Source organism: Ixodes scapularis, unplaced genomic scaffold (genome assembly GCF_016920785.2).
Source record: "Ixodes scapularis isolate PalLabHiFi unplaced genomic scaffold, ASM1692078v2 PGA_scaffold12__126_contigs__length_90152505, whole genome shotgun sequence".
Lineage (NCBI taxonomy): Eukaryota > Metazoa > Arthropoda > Arachnida > Ixodida > Ixodidae > Ixodes > Ixodes scapularis.
In genome coordinates this window covers 3,129,401-3,152,690 of record NW_024609838.1, presented here as the reverse complement: position 1 = coordinate 3,152,690, position 23,290 = coordinate 3,129,401, and the positions used below count along the sequence as shown (strand labels likewise).

Sequence of the window (23,290 nt, the reverse complement as noted above, 5' to 3'; positions counted from 1 at the left end):
CAAAAGTCAGTCTGATTCGAAGTAGTGAAAGCTACACTGGGTACAGTCAAAGATAAAGGGGAAGGAAAGAAAAATACCCCCATCTCTCCCGAACATTTCCGACGTCCCTGGGAGCAGACCCATTACAACTAAATCAAATTCCTTGCGATCAATTATGTATTTATATTGCACTCATTGCAAGTAATCAAATTACTTGTAATTGATTACTTTTCTGAGTATAGTTTTGTAACCATTTGAGTACATTTATTAGGAAGTGTTCATGAAAGAAATCTGATTAGTCTGGAATTACTAAAGTTAATTTTGACCGTATACCTTGAATAGACAGCGTGCTAATAAGGACAGTATAAATACTGAGAAGAACAGAGAACACAAGGACGACCCTTGTCCAGTGTTTTTCCTAATATTTATATTGCCGCGCGCGCAGCTGGCCAAGTAGGCAGCGCGCGCGTGACGTTACGGTTATCGTACCTGGCTCCCGCGCGAAAAGCCAGGGTTCGATTCCTGGAAGCGGCGCTTCCAGTAATCGAACCCTGGCTTGCGGACATGCGGACCTCGAGAATCCTGTTGCTTCTTCGAGGTCCGCATGTTCTACGCGTCCAAGCACGCATGTATGTATTACATAAGGGGCTCCGCGTGACGAGCCAGTCAGTTTTCGCGTCAGCGTTCGATCGTGCTGCTTCGACGCCCGCGGCGCTCTGTTGTTGTCTTTCTTTCTCCTTTTTTTATTTTTGGGCACAAGTTCGCCCCATTAAACGTTCAGTTTACTCATTCCTTCGCCGCCTCGTCACTTGTCATCCGTGACAATATTACCTGTAACCGCTACTATTTTCCCCCGCCCTTTCTAATGGCTGCCTTTGTTTGTACAAGTTCGCTACCAAGAAATTTTCGAACCAAGACTCAGAGGATATCGTTTACCGAAGTTGGTGGATTAAGAAATAGCGTATAGTCCGCTGACTCTGATTCAATTATAGGAGGTACAAAAAACCCGTTTTTCAACCGGCAGAAAGATATGTTGTTACGAAAATCTGAATTGGAAAAATAATTGTTATTTTTTTTTTCAAGTAGCCCCGGGACTGAGCACCCCCGGGCCTACCTTGCGTTCCCCGTCGGAGTCTCCCGAGAATAGGTAGGTGATGAAGCCCGGCAGCAGATGGTCGAAGCTGGACGCTTTGTGAAGCCTGCTGGCCGCGCTCTGGCGCCGGGGCTCCGGTTTCGTCACCACCGCCGACGAAGCGGTGGCCGACGAAAGCGGTGGCGACGAACAGGACAGCCGCGAGGGGGCGCGCAGCCGAGGCATCGTGCGAGAACGCTCCATCGCTTGCTGTGGGACGCCGCGCACGAGGAACAAAGGACAACCAACACATTTCTTGTAAGCTGAGTAAAGATTCGGTGTCGCCAACATATTGTTGATACGGGAGAAAAAGCTCCAGAATCGCCAACATGTTGTTTATAACCAAAAATAAAGATTCAAGGTTACCGACCTATTGTTTATCAACAAAATGAACATTCAGGACCACCAAAGTATTGTTTATAAGTAAAAATCCAAGATTACCAGCATAGCGCCGTTTATAAGCAGAATAATTGTTCAGGATAACCAACGTATTGCTTGTAAGAAAAATAAAGATTAAAAAAGGCCAACGTATTGCTGACAACCAAAAAATGAATATTCAAGACCACCAACATACTGTTTATAAACAAAATGAAGATTCAGGATACCAAGACATTGTTTATAAGTAACGATTCAAGATCACCAGCATAGTGATTAAAAGCAGAATAGATACTCAGGATCACCAACATAGTGTTTACAAACCGTATAAAAATTCAGGGTCACCAACATATTGTTTATAAGTAGAGATTCAAAATCAGCAGCATAGCGTTTATAAGCACAATAAAAGTTCAGGATCACCAACATATTGTTCAAAAGCAAAACCGCCTTATCAGAAGTAACCGAACAATCAACTAAAACTATCTATTTTTGCGAAGTAGGGTACCGTGTTTTCGGTAATTATAGATAAACCCCGAAAAATAAGCCCCAAGATGGCAAGGTGGGAGTCAGATATGACTGCGACTTAGGTATTCGCGTCTCACAAAAGTAGTTGGCAGAATGAACTCACCTGCGGGGAAATGCTGGCCACAAGTCGATTCAAAATTCCCGCGCGGGCCGAGCCCAACGACCCGAGTAGCCTCGAGCCTGGGCTTCCCCGCAGTTGCGCCTGTTGATGATGATGATGGTAATGATGGTGATGGTGGTGGTGGTGGGGCGGCGAGTCCTGCCCTCTCTCGGCGTGTGACGGAGACGGCTGCGCCAGCACACAGTCCGGTCTAACGCAAGCCTCCGTAAGCGGACACCAGAGGCCGTCGCTGAACAGCGTGTAGTGACTGATGAGCTGTGAGAAACGCGCGAAGCGTACGAATTGGTCAGTATAGGAGCGCCTGCGTAAATCAGAATAGAAAAAAAAAAAATATAATATATATATGTATAAAAAAAATAGCGAAGGTGTAGTGCTGCAACAACAATGTACGAACGTTAAACGAATAAAAAACTTCGAATTAGTGTGGGAGCAGCGCGTGCGCAAAAACCAGATTCACGTTAAATAAACCGTCTGCGCATGCGCAGTGCCGACAGCAGCGCCACCACAGTGGCGTGACGTCATGGAGTTATTATATTCATAATTCTTGCTTTATTATTCGTTCGTTGGCGTCCTTATCAGCTGGCCGCGGAACGATAACAAGATACGGTAGCTTGCACCATGGCTGGATGGATGGATGAACACTAATCACTGAAAACTGAATGCGTTCGTTTGCGCCACCTATCCGAAATACCAAAATACTGATGCCTCCCCTCGTCTTTCTAAGCCAAGTCCTAAGTTCTCTGCCGCAGCGAGCAAGGCAACATTGAAAATTCCGTGCGACTACATTATAGATCGCAGAGAGCTCCTCAACTCTCTGAAGGAAACCGGTATCCTGGACCGTCTCAAAGTGAATCCAAGGTCGCCAAAAACGTTGTGTCTGCTGATACGTTTCGAGCCTGGGGGGCTATGTTGCGCTTTTTGCACTCCCAGGAGACTAGGGAGAGGGAAGTGACGTCAACAACGCAGCAAATGCAGATTGGATGTTGATTTTGTTTTCTTCTGTCAACATCCAATCTGCATTTGCTCTAGTCGTTGACGTCACTTCCCTCTTCCAAGTCACCTGGGAGTGCAAAAAGCGCAACATAGCACCCCTGGTAGGCTCTTCCTCAGCCCGAAAAAGAACACTTCGTTTTTTTTGTACTTTTTTTTCTCTCTCTCTATCAAAGAAAAAACGGCCGCAAAGAAGAAGTAATTGGAAAAATCATTGCCGTTTAGCGTGTATCTACTAAACTAAATTCTCGCTGAAAAGTTTAATATAGACCGATAAAAAGTAGTGAAAAAGTAGTGAATTTAAATAAATTACCCGACCTATCAAACAACATTAACCACCCACATAATGTCCCCCTGGACGTATAACTCACTCGCACAGACCGCATAAGTGTAGCTTTCATGGCCTTTTTCAGCGGAGCTGTTAAGGGCTAGGTTCCCCAGGATCGTGTCCGTGTATGTCGACACAAACCTACCTGCACAGCTACCGCCATCTATAAATGACGGCGGCAAGCACACAACCAGTACGGTTTCCGCCGTCGCTCGTAGATGGCGGCAACCTTTCCAGCTTTCATAGAAGAATGGATAGTTGGGCGCCGTTTGTGGGAATTCATCGTAGGAAACAGCGCGAAAAACAGACGACGACGACGAAGAAGCACACAGTGTGTCGAGTGCAGCCCGCTGTTCTTCCTTCTTCACGAGAGTGGAAAGGCTGAACGATTTTTTCGAAGCAAATCTGCAAGAATAAAAAAAAGTCGTCGAATCATCTTCCAGAGAATAAAAGAGTTCAATCGGCCAATTGAAATATATTAACACGGAGACTGGAAAATGTCCCTGTCTCGGCAGTGCGTCTAAACGGTGTATACGTTGTCAATCCGACTTTGGCAGACAGAAAAACGTTGGAGGAAAGAATGCAAGAAAAAACAGTTTAACAATGTACAAGTTCCAAAAACAGGACGTAAGAAAGGAAAAGGTCTTCGATCATTCATGTGAAACTTTGCTGTTCGAAACGAGAACGGGAGTGTTAAGAACAAACACGGATCGGGCTAAATTTCAAGAGTTAGACAGATTATGTGCCATGTGCCATCGTGATACTGGGACGATGGAACATTTGGTTTTGAAGTGCACGGCGCTTCGCCTTGCCCTCCCTGAACGGGTAACGGATCTGGTGAAGGCACTGGGTTTTTGTTGGTGAAGATGGAAGAATAAGGAGGTTAGAAGATTAATTGAAATTATCCAGGAAAAAACTGAACGGAGTAAAACTAACTAGTGCAGCTGGGGTGCCAGGCGGGGCAGAGGAAAATTGGGTCTCCCTCCCGCGTGTTTCCGGCCCAAAGGCTCAACCAGTGGCGTAGGAAGGAAGAAGAGGGTTTAGGGGTCGAACCCCCCCCCCCCCGCCCCCCCCCCCCCTCCCTTTGGTCACTGGGCCCGCTCGCTACCCTGCTCACGCAGTCGGTTTTGCACCGGGTACGGATCAAAGGGGGAGTGCGGACTATGAATGTTTGTGGGGTAGAAAATGCTCAAATAAAGTAAATAGTCAATATTTCTTCATTCATGCTTATTTGATGGGATGCGGAACTTGATCTCATATATATATATATATATATATATATATATATATATATATATATATATATATATATATAAACGGATATTTCGAAACATTTGTGGGGTGAAGGATGGCAGTTTCAAATCCAAGTATAACAAGCTATCCTCACTAAAATACACAGTTCAATCAAACCCAAGCGAATATAATAACGCGAACACATGGTGATAATATAAAACAATGTCAATGATGTAAGTAATACTTAATGATTTGTAAATTCAATTGCACTGTAAGCAATGGGTGGCGCTGCGCTAACACACACCTCATGCACTGATCAGAATTACGTGCTTTCGACTAGAAATTAAAGCGAATAAAACGGCAACTGTGACTATACTCTGTTTCACCTTATGTTGTACCGCAGCGAAGGCTAGAAGCGCGTGCTCATAACGTTGGCAAGCTTGTGCCGCCAAGATCTGCCCCAGAGCAAAGAGTTCGGGCTTGTAGCCTTTTGTGCGGTACATCATAAGGTGAAATAGAGTATAGTTATTTCAGAAAGTAATTTACAGGCTCTCTTGATCATCTCATTTATTCCGAGCGCCTACACATTAAGATGCAGCCGCCTGCGTTCACGGCAAAGAATATCCAGGACGTCCTCCACTTGAACTTCAATGTCGCGGTGAACATTCAAAAGCACTAGACCAAGCAGTCGCTCATTCGAAGTAGACGCTCTCAGATATGTTTTCAACCGTCGTAGTCAAGAGGACGAGTGCTCAGCTTCCGCCGTTGTTATGGGCAGAGTCGCTATACTTTGTTTCAGCTTCGGTCCGAGCGCGGCTGATGTTATGAGCCGAAGTGCCAATCAAACAACGCAAAAGCGCAGCGTCATGGCGTGCTCTCTGTGCTTGATAGGACTATTCCTCTGAGGAGCATGCTCAGAGAGACGGCGAATGCCGGCTGGTCCTGTCAACTGCAGGGAGCACGCCATGACGTTGTGCCTCTTTCGCTGTTTGATTGGTCCTTCGGCTCATAGCATCGGCCGCGCTCGGACCTAAGCTGAAACGATGTATAGGATCTTGAGGATGGACGTTTAGGAATAGGACCTCCGGACAGAGGGCGACCGCCTGTAGCGCAGACGTGACGGGTGTTTCACATTTCTACCTTTTTAAATGAACGCCTAAAATTTCCCTATTTTTGGCGAAGTTTCCCTCACTTCGTGCAATTTCCCTCCATCGAGACGCCCGTCTCTATGGTGGCTCACCGATGCGATGAAGCCTGTCTTGCTTTCTGCTTTGCATATCGAGGTGGCATCCGATGCAATTCCTTATTAGATTAATCTTTTCGTTGCACGAAACACCGGAAACTCCGAAGAGATAAGCTTCATATTCTTACTACGCATAGGTGGAAGGGTATAGTCAAGTTTGTTTCCACGCTAGGCGTGTGGTTTGCGTGTTTGTGTGTGGTGTGTCATGCCATTTCTTCGAGTGACGGAACGACGAGTTCGGACTGACGACTTCTCATCGCCCCGAGGATATGCCGCTGCTGCCTTTGAACCACACTGCAAGACAAAGCGGGCTAGCAAAAAATACCTTTTTTCCTTCGGCATCTGGTTCTGTGGCACGAATTTGGTAAACCTTTAATATATGATATATTTTGGTTTTGTCATTGTTGAGAATTACTTTCGCCCTATATATGGGCCATAGTGTTTCTGCGTGGACGGTTGCTCAAATGTTTCAACTTCGAAATTTTTTTTTTCTGGCTAATTTTTTTTTCTTTTTTTTTTTGTGTGATTGTATAGCTATCCTTGTGTTTGATCTGGCCTTCACGTGCTGTTAGTGCAGTGCTACCTCTAAAAGCGGAAGGAGTTGTGTGCCGTGAGGAAGCTTTTAAAAGTTAGTGGGCCGCAACTACGACGACAGTAAAATACTGAGCCACCACACAGGCCCTTATTCCTGTAAGTAAAGCCTCCGTTAAAAAAAAAAAAAAAAAGTCAATGCAGCTTTGCCCATTTTATCTCAACAGCGCCTCCCTAATCTTTGCGTGAGCGCCCGTACCGCCGAGCTCACCCTGCTTCGTCATTTGGGGGGGGGGGGGGGAAGGAGGGGGGGGGGGGCTAATGCCGTTGATCTGCCCCCCCCCCCCCCTCCCCAAAATAAAATACTGGCTACGGGTACGAGAGCCAATAAGAGTTTTGACGATACAATTTTGGCGCTTCTTGGTTGGGTCCGTCCGACTGGAGATCGTCGGCTGCGGTGGCGACCTAACGTGAAATGGAGTAAAGGATTGTGCGAAGAGTGCTTTTGCAAATCGAACGGTGCTGCGTCATTAGGTAAGATCCACGACATACTCGGCTGTCTTCGTAGGTTCCAGTCTCTATATACTTTAGACCCATATCGGGATCCACAAAGGAAACTAATCGCCGACGACATTGGACAAACTACGATAAAAACCACACACACACAAAAACACGAAATCAACAACTCTATCTTCTCCTATCTGTAGCGCTCGCCCCAGAATCCCCAGAAAAAAACAAGAAACGACCTATCCTTATCTTCCGTATTTGTTTTTTTTTTATGAATTATAATCGAGCACAGTGCACACTTCCCTGTTCCGATTAGGAAAATCCTAGTTTTGTTTGCCTGACCTAAGCCCTTATCAACTCATCAGACTTTTCAGAGAGAAAGAGAGAGAGAGAGAGACGCATGACAATTAAGGCGGTCGGAGTGGGTCCCATAAGGCCACTATCACGCAACTAATGCCCGAGTCCCACTAGGGCGACAAACAGAAACAAACGACAGCGACAAGCCTCCAACGCATGCAGCATACTCGCGATGGTACCTTTGGCAGGCGTTTAGTCGTTCGGTGCTCGTGAAGTAAGCACGAGTGATTGCGAGCCTGCCAAAGATACCCTCGCGTGCACGATCACTCGTGTTTGAACATAGCCCTCCTTTATTCTACAAAGCGCGTCAAATCGCGATAGACTCTGGTTTGAGGCTTGTCGCTCTCGTTTATTTCTGCGTTCCGCCCTCTGAAGCCAAAATCGCACTGCTCGTACATCATATAAAAGACAGTCTGTAAACACGATATCCGTAGTTTGAATGCCGTGTGCCAAGATTCTTTCTTGAACCACGGTGGCTTGAACTCGTTCACATGCGGCCTTCGAAGTAGGAATCTCGCGGCGACTCGCGTTCGATTCTGCATGCAGACAGTCTTTTGTACGATGTGTACGCAGTGTGACCTCGGCTGATGGGTCCCCGTAGCAACAAAATCTGCACCCCCCCCCCCCCCCCCACCCGAAAAAATAAAAAGAATCTTGGATATGTTATTGGGTTTAACCCCATTCCCCAGTGGGCCCGCTGTTGTGGTAATGCCCCGACTAGTTATCCCCAGGTAAAAAATGGCGACTCTCAATCCTGCCGGGGGGAAAAAAAAAAAAAGTGGGGATGATTTTTATTTATTTTCCCCTCGATCCCCCAAAGATCATCCTGGAAATATCCCACACTGCCTAATAAAACATTAAGAAAAAAAAAAGCGTAAAGATTTATGTTACACTAGTGCCACTAAATAAGCTACGCTTCAGAGTAACGACACTTGACCATATTGTGTCTTAAAATAATGGTTGCCAGTTATCTGAAGATTTATCTGAAATCACGGGAAACGCTTTTCCGCCCTCCACAAAATGTTTAAACAGTTCGCGACAGAGGAAAGCAATATTACATGAGCTTCCTAACACAGAATATAATGCTGAGGAAGTCACACTTTTGAATCATGACTATCGGCAGTTGCGTCTGCTCTGCATACGAGCCAAAATGGCGGCGCCCACAACAATGCCTAGGAACGGAGTGCCGATACTCTAAGCGCAGCTCATTTAGTGGCTCTACGTTACACGTAAGGTGAGACACTGTGTTAGCTGAGGTGTGAAATCAGAGCCCGTAAGGTGTCATTCCGGAGCAGATGAACTGTATGTCAGTACAGCTATTAACATCTAACCATCCATCCATGGTTCATGCTACCACTCGTTATAAAGGGTACAGCCATTAACAGCCGTTCATCCATTTATTTAATCGCGAAATGACGATCGGCTTAGTGTACTCGCAAATGTTTCTTTCTGCACTGTACTTCCCTCTACCACTGGAGCCCCTGCTTGTTTCCTAGTATCAATGAGACAGTGACAGAAATCAATCTCGTAGGACGCTTGAAATAACCCAAGGACGCGAACAACAGAACGTCAACGCGACGAAATCGCACTCCCGAAACGCGAACCGAGAGCTTGGTTCGATTCCGTATAGAACGACATCGAGACGTCCTAAAACGCGAAATGACCTCGTCGGTTCGGGGGAGCGGCACTCCAGATACACGTACAAATGCTCGGTAAGCTAATCGACTTTGACCCTGGACGATAGCAGCTCGTGATGGATTTCAGCATCGATTTCCCATAATGTTGTTCCCAAATCCCCTAATGTATGTTTGTTTTCCCCGACCCCCCGCCTGGCTCATGAAGGTAGCGAGCAATGACACGCCGCTAGATGCCACGAAGTGCAAATGTCGTCTCCTGGCTTGCACTGACGTCGCACAAGCTGCCATTGTGTGCCGTCCTCGCTGCCGAGCACGTATACGCTCCACGACATTGTAGTTGGGATACTAACCTACGCGGTACATTTTGTTGCCTGTTAGTATACCACCAGTATGATACGATGCTACGAAGTACAAGTCATGCATAACACGATACGAAGGAATACGGAACGCCCCGTGAAGTCATTTCAGGTGAACCATCAAATGTTCGTATACAGAAGCCTTAAGAAATGTGGCTCATTATTTCACAAGTTTTATAAAAAAAAAAATCTGCTGAAAAAAGTACCGTGTGAGGCGTGGCTATCTAGACTCAGTTAAAAGCTATAACATATTCAAATATTATTGCAAATTTAACGTTTCTCCCTTTTAAAGCCCTCACTCACTACCCCCCCCCCCCCCCCCCCCCCCCCCCCCCCCGCCTTTGTTCATACGTTGCTTCGCTTTGATTTTCCACGGCGGGAAGGTTTGTCGTGGGCCCCCTTGTAGCAGGCTCTTCAGGGAGGATATGAACTTGCCGTTTTATGGTCGTGCTCGTCGACGAACTTAAAATGCACAGCTTTCCGTGTACTCCATTTCCTAGGAACATAATGTAATGATGGGGGCTCCAAGACTGGGACCCACATTTATCTGTCAAAAGTGTTTCGCTCATGTCGCGTTGTAAGCATGCTCACTGCCCTGACGCAGCGCACCTCGGGAGAACTCGAAGTCGCTCAAACTTTAGTGACGTTTGCCTGTCGTTCAAAATGTGCAGCATTCTCTTCACTACTCTTTCGTCGACGTTCAAAGCATCGATCTATATTATTTTTACTGGTAACTCATCGATTATTTTGTATACTTTAATTCTTTTGTTTTCGCAGTGTTGCCAACAGTTACTCACGGGAGAGAACAACTTGTCCCGTCAACGCACGACGCCTGCATTTTGTTTTCTGCCTTGATGTACACAGCGCGACAATGCTAACGCAAACACGCCATTTTTTCTGCGTTTTTTTTGAAATGGCATTGTTGGACATCAAATTTGACCTCTCAAGTCAGTACTCCGAAGAAGTACTTCCCACGGCATCAGTAGCTTTGATGACCAGTCCTTTAAATCTAAGTAAAAAGAAAAAAAAAGAAAAAAAAAAAAAGATACGGCGATTGCTTGCTTGCACTCATAGTGTCGCCTAGTAAACTACATCTCCTCGGGGCCTGCAATATCGTTAAATAAATAGATAAACCTGGATGGCCCGCGTTATCAACCCCGGGACAACCTTCACCGAACCCTTCGCGCCACTGAAACGATTGAGTACGCGTGACATGTATTGATATTTTATACACCTCTTTGAACACACGACAACTCTCACTCGGCAATTTTTTGTTTCCCCCTTCTGTTCGGTTTCGCAAGGAGTTTCAAGTTCAGGAGCTGACCGAGTTACCCGCTCACCTTGATTCCGGAGAAACAGCGCGCGGACGCAGGTGGCCTTCACTGCGCGTGCGCGCAAAGTAAACCAACTGCGAGGTTGAAAAATAAACCGGTTCGCCACGAGGATGGCCAAGGACAACGGCCCATTCCTTCGCATCCGTCGCGCTTTCATTTCTCAGCTACGTACACACACGAAGTCGAGTATCTAAAATAGCCGCACCTCGTGTACAGCGGACACGTTCGCCAAATACAAACACACGTACCGGTTTATCCCTACTAGAGTCTGCGCTTGGTGCCCCACAGCCCGGCTGCCTTCATGCGCGCTTTGCTTAGGGTGATGATACATGATCACCAATGTGTGCCGAACGGTTATCCTGCTTTTTTTATTTTTGTTCTGGAGCGCTTGAAAGAGCGTCTGCCGGCAAGTGCTCTTTGCGTTGACTGTGCTATGCGGCGGCATTTTGCTTCCGTCAGTCTTGGCTAACTTAGCCGAGACTGACATATCATCATGGACATATAATCTGTCAGTTTCACAATATCCGTTACGTGTCGTCATAATCAGCGATATTGAAAGAGCGAAACCTCGTACCGTATTTTCCGGTTTATATATCCGCGTCTTGTGCTTAGCCAAAACGGAAATCTTCTCGTACATTGCACAGCTTGACAAATGTCTGCTTTCTTAGCTCGGAGAGAAGCTTGTATCATACATAAATCATCATTAACACACTCTTTCCTTCCCAAAATTCGTCACGTCTCGTCATAATAAACGGTCTTGAGAAACAAAATTCCCTTTTAGTTCGCAAGATAGTTCGCACAGCCTAAAATTATAACTTTTAAACATGTATAGAGCGTGCAAACCATAGCCCGGAAAATACGATATATATATATATATATATATATATATATATATATAAAGAGAGAGAAAGAGAGAGTCTGCACCTGTAAAATTTAAGCTTTTAAAAACGTGTAGTCCGCGGACTATGATCTGATAAATGCAGTACAGACCAACGCCCGTCTCCAAATGTGCACAAACACACACGTGCACGCAAATGTGCGCACGCAAATATATTCACTCACACACGCTCACACACACACAGACGTGCGTACACGGCTATGCACACGAACAAACTTATGTATACACGCGCGCACACGATATATGTTACGCGAGCACACAGACGCGAACACACGAAGTCACGGATGAGCACGCACGCATGCAGACACACGCACACACATACACACGCGCGCGCGCGCTTAAAATGCCGGAAGAAATAACAAGAAGAAAACGAACGTGTGACAGAGTGTGGAAATTATTACCTACTGCAACAGGCGGAAACGATCGCGATCCAGAAATTGCTATGCAGAAAAATAAATTACTCTTCGTCGATAGCGCCCGGCCCGTAATTCGATTCAGACTCGCAGCGCTTTTCGCCACACTCTCATCTCAGCCGCGGCAGGAGAGAACGCGAAGGTCGGCGCAGCGCAGCACACGCTCGAGGTCTAATCTATTGGGCCCCCAACTGCTCCTAAGCGCGACCAATATGAAGCGGAAGCGTTGAGGTGAGGCCACTTTCGCCGTATGCGCACCTTATGGCGATCCGTTCGAGCACGAACGCGTAAAAATGCCTGACGCAAATTCTCTTTCAAATATAGCTCCAAATTGACTCCTTCTTCCTTCGGAAAAGGTTAGTCTTTTCTGTGCGTCAGGCATGGCGTGACACCCGTTAAACATTTGTGCACAATGGAATCGTTCGAGGGCTATAGGCGGCCACTGTACGATGCACTCGAGTTCGTTAGTACGGGAACTCGAATACGTTGTTAGAGCCAATATTCACCAAGTATAAAGTTTTTTTTTTTTTTTTTTTTAACTTTATTGGTTACAGGTTTTTTGCTTAAAAAAAAAAAAAAAACGAAGGCTACGCTTATGCGGTTTGTGCGAGTGAGTTATACGGCCAGGGGGAACTATGTGAGTGGCTGATTTTTGCGATAAGTCGGCTAATTAATTCAAATTCGTTAGTTAACTTTTTAATTAGTGAAAATAGACACATGGTTTCAATTGGAAACTTACTGAGCGTCATCGAAAATCACTGAATCAACTCTTTTGAGAACGACTTGAAGCTCGTGGAACTGAACTGAACTTTTGGGGTGCATTATAGGGAACAAAATGGTGTAAGGTGATACGCTTTTTTTAATAGGGTGTGTCCTTCTCCCAGCATTGACCTTTGTAGAGGCTCGTCAACGCCCATTTCGGTGTCTCGGTATCTCGGCACGACGAGAGAAGGTCAGCAATGGCGGACGTAATCTGGAGCGTGTGCAAAGCGTCCCTACGAAGCACCGCGGTGCATACATGGACACGGCAAACTGGCGTACCGACATGATGCTGGGGAACCGTTGTCCGTCCTGGATGGCGAACTCCCCGGAGGGCGTCACGTCCACCTTGTAGTGCTTCACCGAGTCGCCGTGGCTGAGGCAGAGAGCGTAGCTGCTGTCGTCACGCTCGCGGACCCTGCGAAATGTCACGCCCAATCACCGACTCGAAGAGCTGCAGAAAATTCCACGCTTCGGATTCGAGTGCCACGGAACGCGACTTCGACTGGTTTGTTTGCCACAGTACACTGTACTGTGGAAGCAAGAGTCTCCCACCACGGCCAGAGGCCGCTGCCGAATGCCCAAACTGGACAACGGCCGAGGCGCCCAATAGTGCACGTAGGACAGGCGCAGAAGCCTATAAAAGAGGGCACACGCCCACAGAACGGGGGGAAGACGGACCGTGGTCACGGAGGCGTGCAGTTCCAACGCTCCGGCAATGTTTTACGTTTATACTAACAACCCATTTCTGTCACGTTAATGAATGTAGTTTCTCGTTTTGGAAACCCGGGCTTCGTGTTGTTCCTCCCGGATGGGCATGCAGCAAGGCAACCCTACCACAGTACTTAAAGTATTATTTTGGGTATGTTTAGAAAGCTTAATTGTACTCTACCGGAAGTGCTCTTACTGAGTATGAACACTGACAGTTTCCGAGGAAAGTAGAGCTGCGGTCTTTAAATTTGGCCTCGTTAAATTTGTATCCCAATATGACGCGTTGTCAACAATAGTTCGTCAGCAAGAGTAGAGCAACTACTGTGTGGCCACTTTACTTTATCCAATATTCGCCGCCATCTCCGCAAACAATTTATCCGTCCACGATTATCCCTAGAACCGTGCATACCAGTAAAAAAAGAAAAAGAAAAACAAACTGTATCGGGGAATGAAAGGGCTTCACGAAACATTGTGCTAAAAGTGCTTGCACTCTACTTTGGAAGTACCAGCGTTAGGTACATGTAAAAACTACTAAAGTACATCTAAAAGTACTTAAAGTAAAGTACAAAGTAAGTAAAAGGTTACGTACTTCAAGTGAAGTAGTAGGTACACCAGGCGCAATCTACTAGAGGTAAGGTACTATAAATACAATGTACTTTCAAAGTAAATTACAAGCACTTTTTAACACAATCTTTTATGATCACGTTCATTTCCTTCTGCAGTGCCTTTTTTAAACCTGGTATTAGTGGCGTAGGCGGGGGGAGGGGAGGGGGGCGGAGAGCTTCTGAAGCGTCAGCCCCTTCCCCCCCCTCCCCCCCCCCCCCCCCACGCTTATGGTCAAGAGGTCCAACGAGTCAAAAGGTCCAACGAGTCAAGAGGTCCAATAGCCACGTGACAGCCGAGTCAAGAGGTCCAACGAGTCAAAAGGTCCAATTCGAGTCAAGAGGTACAACGCGTCAAGAGGTCCAACGAGTCAAAAGGTCAAATTTGTGTCAAGAGGTCCAACGCGTCAAGAGGTCCATCGAGCCTTATTTTTATCTTCTCTGTTTATAATGATATTGCATTAATGACTGCTTGTGACGGTTTCTGGCTGTTTGAACTATTTGAATTGTTTTGGACAATACAAGTACTACATGGTCATTGGAGACAAGTAGACAGATACTATTTGCCACAAGGTATATGTATTTGAGTGTTAAATAATGGATAGTGCCTGGTGACATATTTCGTACTTGTAGAACTTAATATCTGTGTTCCAGTCTCTCTGTTCTAGGACTCAGTTATGTCATTTCTACGGAAGTGTCTCTAAAATTCCCGAGATATAAACTACAAATGTACCTCAGCCCATCTCGCGTTTAGCCTTCCCTTTCATGTATCTCAGTATTTGTAATCGCTAATACTTCCTTGGGTAACTTTGTCCAGTCCCGGGTTCTCGTATGTTCTATTAAAAATATGATGCACTACTATTTTATGCTTTAGTTTTTATTCACTGAGTTCACCGAATCACTAAAGAGGTATAAATAACACAACATAGAAAGAAGCTCGAATATCATTGGAGGGTGTCTTTAAACGAGCCCAGATTATGCCACTTGGGGTCCAACAGAGTGTTGCAAATGAATGCGAGCATTGTCTTCTTGAAACGCTGTGACCGGTGCAAGCTATAGCGGGTTAATTTGGGCCGTTGGCTTACTCAAAAGCACGGAGCAGCCACAAATATTTATGCTAGCTATATATAACTCATTTACTTTTCTTTATTTTTAGAATGCTGTGAAATAAATCATGAAACTGAACGTTTCATGATTAAGCATTCTTGACACGAATTACGGAACACTTATCTGTCAATATAATTTATTTTTAGTTAAAATTACGCGATGTGTTTGTCGGTTAGAATTGTAAGATGGTGGTTTAGTTGCTCAATACTTTCTAGAAAATTGGATTATAAAGACTGAAGTCGATTGAAGAATTGTTCGTGTCAGAAAGCACGTAGATCTTTGAAGCCGATAGATCTAGTGTGTCCAGTGCTATAGTTAAAATAGACCACGGCGAACGGAAAAAATGAGTAAGTTTACACGCCATCTGCGCCAGGTCATACTGTGTTTTCAAGCTCCTCGAAGACCAAGGACTTCAAAATATCAATGAAGCTATTTTGATGGGACGTGAACAAATTATATTAATTACTACAACTTTTAAGAATGATGACACAGAAATTAAGAAAAAAAAAACTATGTTCATTTATCCTGACGACAAACGCAGCAATAGTGCTTTAATGTGATGGTCGATGTCGAAATAGCAAATAACTATGGACATATCTTTCGTATGTGACGGAACATGTGTTCAAAATGGTTTTACAATTATTTCGAACCCGGATGTCAAAGTAGTCACTTCTTGAAAAAAAAAAAAGGCTTCTCGAATTGTGAAATGTTAAGACCTTTCCGGTTGCGTGTCCGATATTCGAGGGGGAAAGCAACACGGGAGATGCAGATTTACGAATTTGTGGTCAGGGGTAGAAGAGCGAAGTCACACAGGTCCCCGACAAACGAATCTTGCTATAATCTTGACAGTTTATAACAACAATGATTTCTGGTGTTTACAAATCCAGTGCCCAGCATGCGATTCCCACAGCCCAGCGCGCGCGTATTTGTCGCTTTAGAAACTAAGCAAATCACGGGTTATACGCACCAGCACTGATTCCATCACCGGCCAGAAACGATTCATCAAAGCCGTGTTCGTGAGATCCCCCCTGCCGTGTGGAAGTCTTCACAGCTCAACTTTTCGCTCTTTTTCCGATATTTTTCTTCTCCGGCTTTATTATCAGCCTCTCTGTTGTCTGCTTTTTTAATGCGTGAGTATTACCTGGCTTAGTCAGCGAAAAAGCCGTCGGCAAAATCCGTGACTTGTTCAACACAATCCCCCCCCCCCCCCCAACATAATAATAATAATAAAAAACTCAGGTTGCGTGATATCTTTGGTCACGTGATCTCCCTGGTCACGTGATTTCTCTGGTCACGTGACCTATCTGGTCATGTGACCAAACAAAAAAGAAAGAAAAGTCTGTGGTCACTTTGGACAAAAAAAAAAAAAAACTCTGGTCACGTGACCTCCCTGGTTACGTGAGTACGAAACCATCCCCTGCCTGGTTTTGAAACTAGGCCCTCTTGATCGCGCAACTAGCGGGCTATCCGTTGCGGCAGCACAACTCGGGAAAAGCTAGTGCTCGCGCATTCTCACATCGTAAGAGAAAGCTTAGGTGACCTCATAATTTGTTTTCTCATTTTTTGCCTGTATTTATTTCACACCCCTTGCCTGTACATATTTCACACCAAGAGATGCAACGAGCAAAGCTGTCCTAATATTGGACCTCTTGACGCGTTGGACCTCTTGACACATCGAGGCACGAGTCAAGAGATCCAATATGGGTCAAGAGGTCCAACGCGTCAAGAGGTCCAACGAGTCAAGAGATCCACGGCGAGTCAAGAGGTCCAACCCGTCAGGAGGTCCAACGCGTCAAGAGGTCCAATATTGGACCTCTTGACTCGTTGGACCTCTTGACGCGTTGGACCTCTTGACTCGGAATCCCCCCCCCCCCCACCCCCCGGGAATACCCCCCCCCCCCCCCTCCCCTTTCCGCAGCCCAAGTAATGGACATCCCAGCCACCTCAACCCCCACCCCCTCCCCCCGTCAAAAAAAAAAAATCCTGGCTCGCTACGCCATTGCCTGGTATGCGCTGTTAATGGTGCGATCGGGAGTGGATCAGTTATTTTCGGAAATGGCGTTGAATATTGAATAAAATCGAGTGGCTACAAAGTTTACTCTCGCTGACGGACTATTTAACATAATCAACTTATAAGGCACTTTTTCGTTGAGAAAGCATAATTTTGGTATACAAATTTAACAAGACCAAATTTGGGGAATGTACTCTAAAATTGGCAGTTCTACATTCCTCAGAAAATACCAGAAAAAACAAATACACCTTAAGTACAACTACATACTCAAAGAATGTACTTAAAGTCAAGTAAAAATATTCTAAACCTTTTGAAGTAGACCTTTAAGTACAATGTGATTCAAGCACTTCCCAACACTGGAAAGTACATTGCATGTATAGTACTTTATTTCAAATAAAACTTGCGGCCGGTATACTTACTACTTTGCTGAAAGCACGTAACCCGTCATTTACTTTGTACTTTACTGCACGTACTGTTTAGATGCACTTCACCCAAGACTGCGCGAAAGTGGCGAGAGATTTCGTCACAAGATCCAAAATGTCGTGCATAAATTATACCGAGGGCAACGTGGTTTATACGCAGCGCTTGCAAATTGCATGGCGGACGCTTCCTCTAGAGATTGGTCGCCACTGCGCATGCGCTGTGTTTACGCGTGGCGAGGAGGAAAACAGGCGGAAAGGCGGAGGCGTTTACAGACGATCGACGCCCTCGTCACTTTCTCGCAGCTCGTGTACTGCAAACGCAGCCCGTAAACCACGTGATTCCGATCGAACAGTTGGACACTCTTTTTGATGCAGGCTCTCTATGTCACCGTCTTGCGTCTGCTTTGGTTTCCGACGACCGTCTTCCGGCAGAGTGCCGCACTAGCGGCCGGGTGCCGCACCCGCCTATTTTGCGGTGCCACCGCCAGGATCGCGGCCGGCAACAGCGTGACAATTCATGACGTCATCAGGTGGAAGTCGAGGGACCACTTTTGGGGATGCGGTAAACGCACCGGTCGGGCACGCGTTCCAGACACCACGCATCGGATCAAAGTGAATCCAACGGACAGCTGTCCACGTAAAGGCGGCAGCTATAGCAGACGACGTAGAACTCTGTACAGGCGCGCGCCGCTGCGCGAAAGATGCGTCGGTGGCTATCACGTGTCGTCTGCTATTTCGCCTCTTGCGCAAGTTTACACCGAAGAACGGTGACCCCCCAGCTCATGAGAAGGTCCGCCACTTTGGAGAGGAGAGTTGGCACTTACGTTCAATTCTTATCGATAGGAAAAAAAATTGTTTTGTGGATGATTATAGCAATTTGGTTCTCCGGAGATAGTTGGTTTTCGTCAGACGTGGAGGGATAGACGAAGCAGTGAAGGGACGACAATGACAACGACTAACGGTAGAGTTAATGTGCGTCAGGACGCAGTATTTAGACCAATGTATATATATTTATATCAGCACCAAGACTATACACCAACTCATGTTTACAAACAAACCGGAGCGCCCCTAGCGGACGCCACTGGAGCCGCGCATGCGCGATGGGGGTGTGGGCAAGAAGCTCGCCGTCGCCCATAAACAAACCATTGGAATACGATGTTGTCGGCGTCGGTGTGAGTCCCCCTGCCCTTTTTCGCGTTCGAGCTGTTGATTCTACATCTTCCTGGCGATGACTACTTGAGCGGCGTCAGCGAAATTACTGAAGCTCGTTACACTGCAAAACTTCTCATGAATAATGTGACATGTGGCGATTCATTCCGTGTGGACGCTAAAGCCTGATTCGCATGATGCGATTTCATTTGCAATTTTCAGTTGCGACGTCGCTCGGGCTACAAAAGCGTGAACCGTAGCTGAGATAGTCGACGCCGATACTGCAAATCGCAACCAGAATCGGATCAAGTGAATTAGGGATAACAAGTCGGTGATGGTCACTGGTAACAATGATCAACATCTTTTTGTATCTACTGTTTACATCGAGCCTGCTTACTAACCTTCAAATTTAAGTCTTTAGAGGCCTGCACTTACTTCTTATCGTAAGTACCGGGCCAATATTTGGTCTACGGGCCGGCGTCATCTAAGGGAGCAGACGACAAGCAGAAACGTTTGAAAGAGCAGACGACAGTTCGAACGATCAAGTGGCCGTTTGAACTTTAAAACGCACTGAACGTAGTCCGCAGGTGGTCCGCACAACTTGACGGTTTTCTGGCACTCATGTTGGAACAAACCGAATAAGTCTGATGACCACAAGTGTCGGTGAATTCAACCCAAAGTGCTTCCCGCCCAAGCAATCGTGGTCCGACGGCGTCTGGTTTTCCCTTTTCACGGCACATATCCACGTTCTCGGACAAACCGAGCACATGAAAACTGACCTTCAAACCTTTCTCGACACTTTTGGTACGGCCCCAGTCGCAGCATTTGGACGAGAAGGCAGGTTTTTGTCTGGTTCCTTTAAAAAAAAACGCAGGAATACATGTCTGGCATGGGGACTTCTGCCCACAGCCCCAGACCGGAAGTGCGACCGACGCGCCACCACCGCGCCGTGACGTCACAGAGTTGAGTTTGTGGATAGAACTCATGTTTTTTTCTTTATTCTATTTTATGAACGCGTGCGTTTTAGATTTTCCCAAGAAGGTCGTTATTTCCTCTTTGAAACGAGACTTACCAAGAAAATAAATGAGTTGCCCAGTTAAACATTTTTTTTTGTCAATTCATTACATAAGCTACTGTCGCATCGCTTGCTTCGCGCTCGATAAAAAATTCATCTTGCTACAGTCCGCTGGCCTAATTTAGCTCGCTATATCATTTTAACTTCGCTTGACAGCAAATTTTCCTTAAACAATTGACGCAGAAAAAAATGAATTAAAAAAAATTCCGTGCGAACCACAGACCGACTCTGATCTTCCCGTGGCACAAGCTACCGCCCGTTGTAAAGCGTATAGCCATTGACATCTATCCATCCACACATTTCTTGCACGGCGACCGCGCTACATTAGTCACACAAAAACATTAGTCACGCAAACACAAAACAACAACAGCAAGAAACAGCTAGATCTCAATATTCAAGCGCGGTTTTAGGGTGTTACCTAAAATACATTGCAATGTAAATCTCGCAAAAAAAAAAAAAAGTAAAATTATGTGCTTTAGCATCAGGGGTGCTTTGTAAACTGTCGTTTATCGATATTATTTCCAGACGCCGTCCGCCAACGCACTTCCGGGAGAGGTCTGTGTATGGGTTGTGCCACGGCGGCTCGGCGGTGGTTTGCTTGTGTACTACGCTAATTGCGTGCGGTGTCTGGAATCCGTCTACGGCTAGACTGTTGTACTAATAGTTTTACTAAACCTTTTTTTTTTTTGTTTTTTTGTTTTAGCTTTGTTACGCTTACCGCCAGAGGGACGCAACTGCTCCGTGTAAGTACGCCGCTTGCCTTGTCTACAGGGTTCCGGATGATTTAGAGGCTTGCGTATGAAGCTGGCGGCAGAAAAGATCTGCGACAACTTCCTGATGGGAAGCTCCTTTTAGCGTACCGGTACGCCCTGGATGAGCATCGTTCGTGTAATTCCCACTGGGTGATTCGCGTTAAAGACCAGTGTTAGCGGTCTTATGCGGATTGAAAGTTCAATCAAAGCCGATCAAAGATCAGCTTCGTTCTGACGTCAACGCAACTCCTGCGGAAAAAAGTAAACGACTTGCTCTCTCTATTGGTTGGGCTAAATTTATTATCTATATCTACGGCCTGAGTCAATGTCTCCGTATATCAGACGGATCAACCTCGTGCTCTCAAGCTATTCAACGTTGAATGATTTGCTATTTCTTTTTTTCCCTTTTCTTCGACAAGTTTGGATTTCTAAAACACTTAAAAAAGAAAATTTCGTTTTCCCCGTTTTTTTCCCCCCTCAGTTTTTCCCTAGTTTTTTCCCCACTCTCTCCCACCAGCCAAACATGACGCCAAGGTGGGAAGCCCGGCGCCCGGCAGGCCCGGCTGGCAATTAAATGCGCGTGTGTCTATCAGCAAACAGCTGCCTCGGTTAACGTCTGGGGAAATCAACAAAAGTAATAGGGTGCTTCAGGGAGCTTTTTTTAAAACTCCGATACGATGGAGCCGCGGCTGGGTAAGTTCGTCAAATGGCTACACTAAATCTGTCCCCGCTTCGATCACAAACGACCGATTCCAGTGAAAACGAAATATTTAAAAGGGTGGAAATATGAATGAAATGAACCGGGATCATGCTAAAGAAAATTGTAAAAAAAAAGCAAACGTCTACTTCTTTTTTGTAGCACAGAGACGCCAGCAACAAGAAATAAAAATAAATAAAACGTTTGAAAGAGTGATCGTAAATTACGATTACAAACATATATATATATATATATATAGAGAGAGAGAGAGAGAGAGAGAGAGAGAGAAAGAGAAAGAGAGAGAAAGAAACGCAGAATAAAGCAACACAAAATTAATGACCGGACGGAGAATTTAACCCCATAACTTTCTGCGTCAGAGCAAAGGTTAGTGACCGTTTAACCCAGTTTAATACTTCGTCGGCACACATTAAATGGCGGCGAGTGGCTCGTAACGTACGTCACGTATATATATATATATATCAATGCCATTCAAGTCGGGTAAGGGTAAGTGAGCGTCATTTCACGATATGTCGTTTTAAAACAAGCCTTTGAAGCTTCGTTCTGTAATCCACCGAGTTTCATTTTGCTCAAGCGTTGCCACAAATAACGCAATACCGCAATACCCCAACGCGCGATTCATTTCTGACCCGGAACCAAGTTCGGAGTCGCCGCTCCGCATCTCCATATAACGTCACGATCGCATAATCCGCCATCCATCAATCTTTGTTAGGTCTTACCCCTTTCCTGATCCCCAGCGTTGACGTGCGGCTGTAGGGTGTGTACGCGCGTGTGTCCAGAGGTCCGAACCCCGGACAGTTATGGCGGCCTCCTAGGGAAGGGTCATAGGGTCGCTGAGTCGTTGCTCTAGCCGATAATAAGGCCCGCGAAAGGGCGTCCCTGTATATGAAACGCCGCCGTCACGATCAACAAGATCGATGCCCATCGCCACCAAAAGAAAAGGATGGATGGATGGATGTTATTGGGTATACCCTTTGTATCGGGCGGTAACTTCCGCCACCTGGCCTTGAAATATTTACATTTTTTTTTTCTGTCCCTCGACAAAAATATATATATATATATACGTATATATATATGGACGCCGGAAGTTCCTACATGGTTACCAGACGTGGTCAGACAGGTCAAGCGGCGCCGCCAAAGGATCGTTTCTGCTACATGACTGCCCTTTTAACAAAAAACTACAACACCAACAACAAAAAGAAAACTTTTCTTATAAGATTGAGTATCTCGCGGCACTAAAAGGGGGAGCCGCAGTAATTCTGACGCTCTATATGTGCCTCTATAGAACATGTATAGACTACTATAAAGATGAGAAATACGCGTCACTCCATATACGTCGTCTGCTATTCGTAGGCTGTCTGCTTCCGAGGAAGTTCTGATCTTACGTGATCGGCGTACGGAACGCGGCTGCAATTTCTGGTCGGCCAAAAACTGGAGTGGGGAGTAAGATGTCAGAAACACGAGGCCACGCACTGTATATACGAGATGGACAAGATGGATGCATTTTGGAAGCACCCTTGGAGTAAGGTGGTAGTTTGTATCGAAAGGAGCTAGCAGAGGAAAGCCGCAGATCCACTGCTCATCATTCACCGTATACAAGAGGCAAGGCGTTCGCTGCAGGCAGGATGACAGAATTACATGAGGACACGCTTGAAGCTAGTTCGAAGTATGTATGCTTAGAACATGTCTGCACATAGGTTTTGCATTAAAAATCTGACATGGGCCGTCATACAAACGGAAGAAACACACCTTATAGTGTCTGCGGACTGTCTTTTGTATGATGTGTTATAGCAGTGCGACGGCGACTTGAGGCTACTGTATTGAATTTTCCCTTTCTGTTACACTAGTAGTTTCTTTATGGCAGCTGTTTATTTAAAAAGAAATAGGGGGAAAAATAAAAACTGGCGATCACTTGTGCGTGCCAACAGTGTCACGTTCTCTGCCTGACATTTCCCATCGTCTTTTTTTTTTTTTTGTTTGCTTTAGCCAGAACATTTTATATTCACAATTTAGTTGCGTCCCTCGCTT

The 23,290-nt window shown here is 45.8% G+C and overlaps 1 protein-coding gene across 1 annotated transcript in view; it reads right to left on the bottom strand.

Moving 5' to 3' along the window:
* The window catches only part of LOC8024166 (tyrosine-protein kinase SYK), a 99,906-nt gene that overhangs the window by 17,893 nt on the left and 58,723 nt on the right, over positions 1–23,290 (bottom strand). The window contains exons 5-7 of the mRNA XM_042289305.1: positions 13,001–13,136; positions 2,115–2,387; positions 1,094–1,321 (exon numbers count right to left, since the gene is read on the bottom strand). Coding sequence (XP_042145239.1) covers positions 1,094–1,321; positions 2,115–2,387; positions 13,001–13,136 — 637 coding nt within the window. The remainder of the gene's footprint in view (positions 1–1,093; positions 1,322–2,114; positions 2,388–13,000; positions 13,137–23,290) is intronic.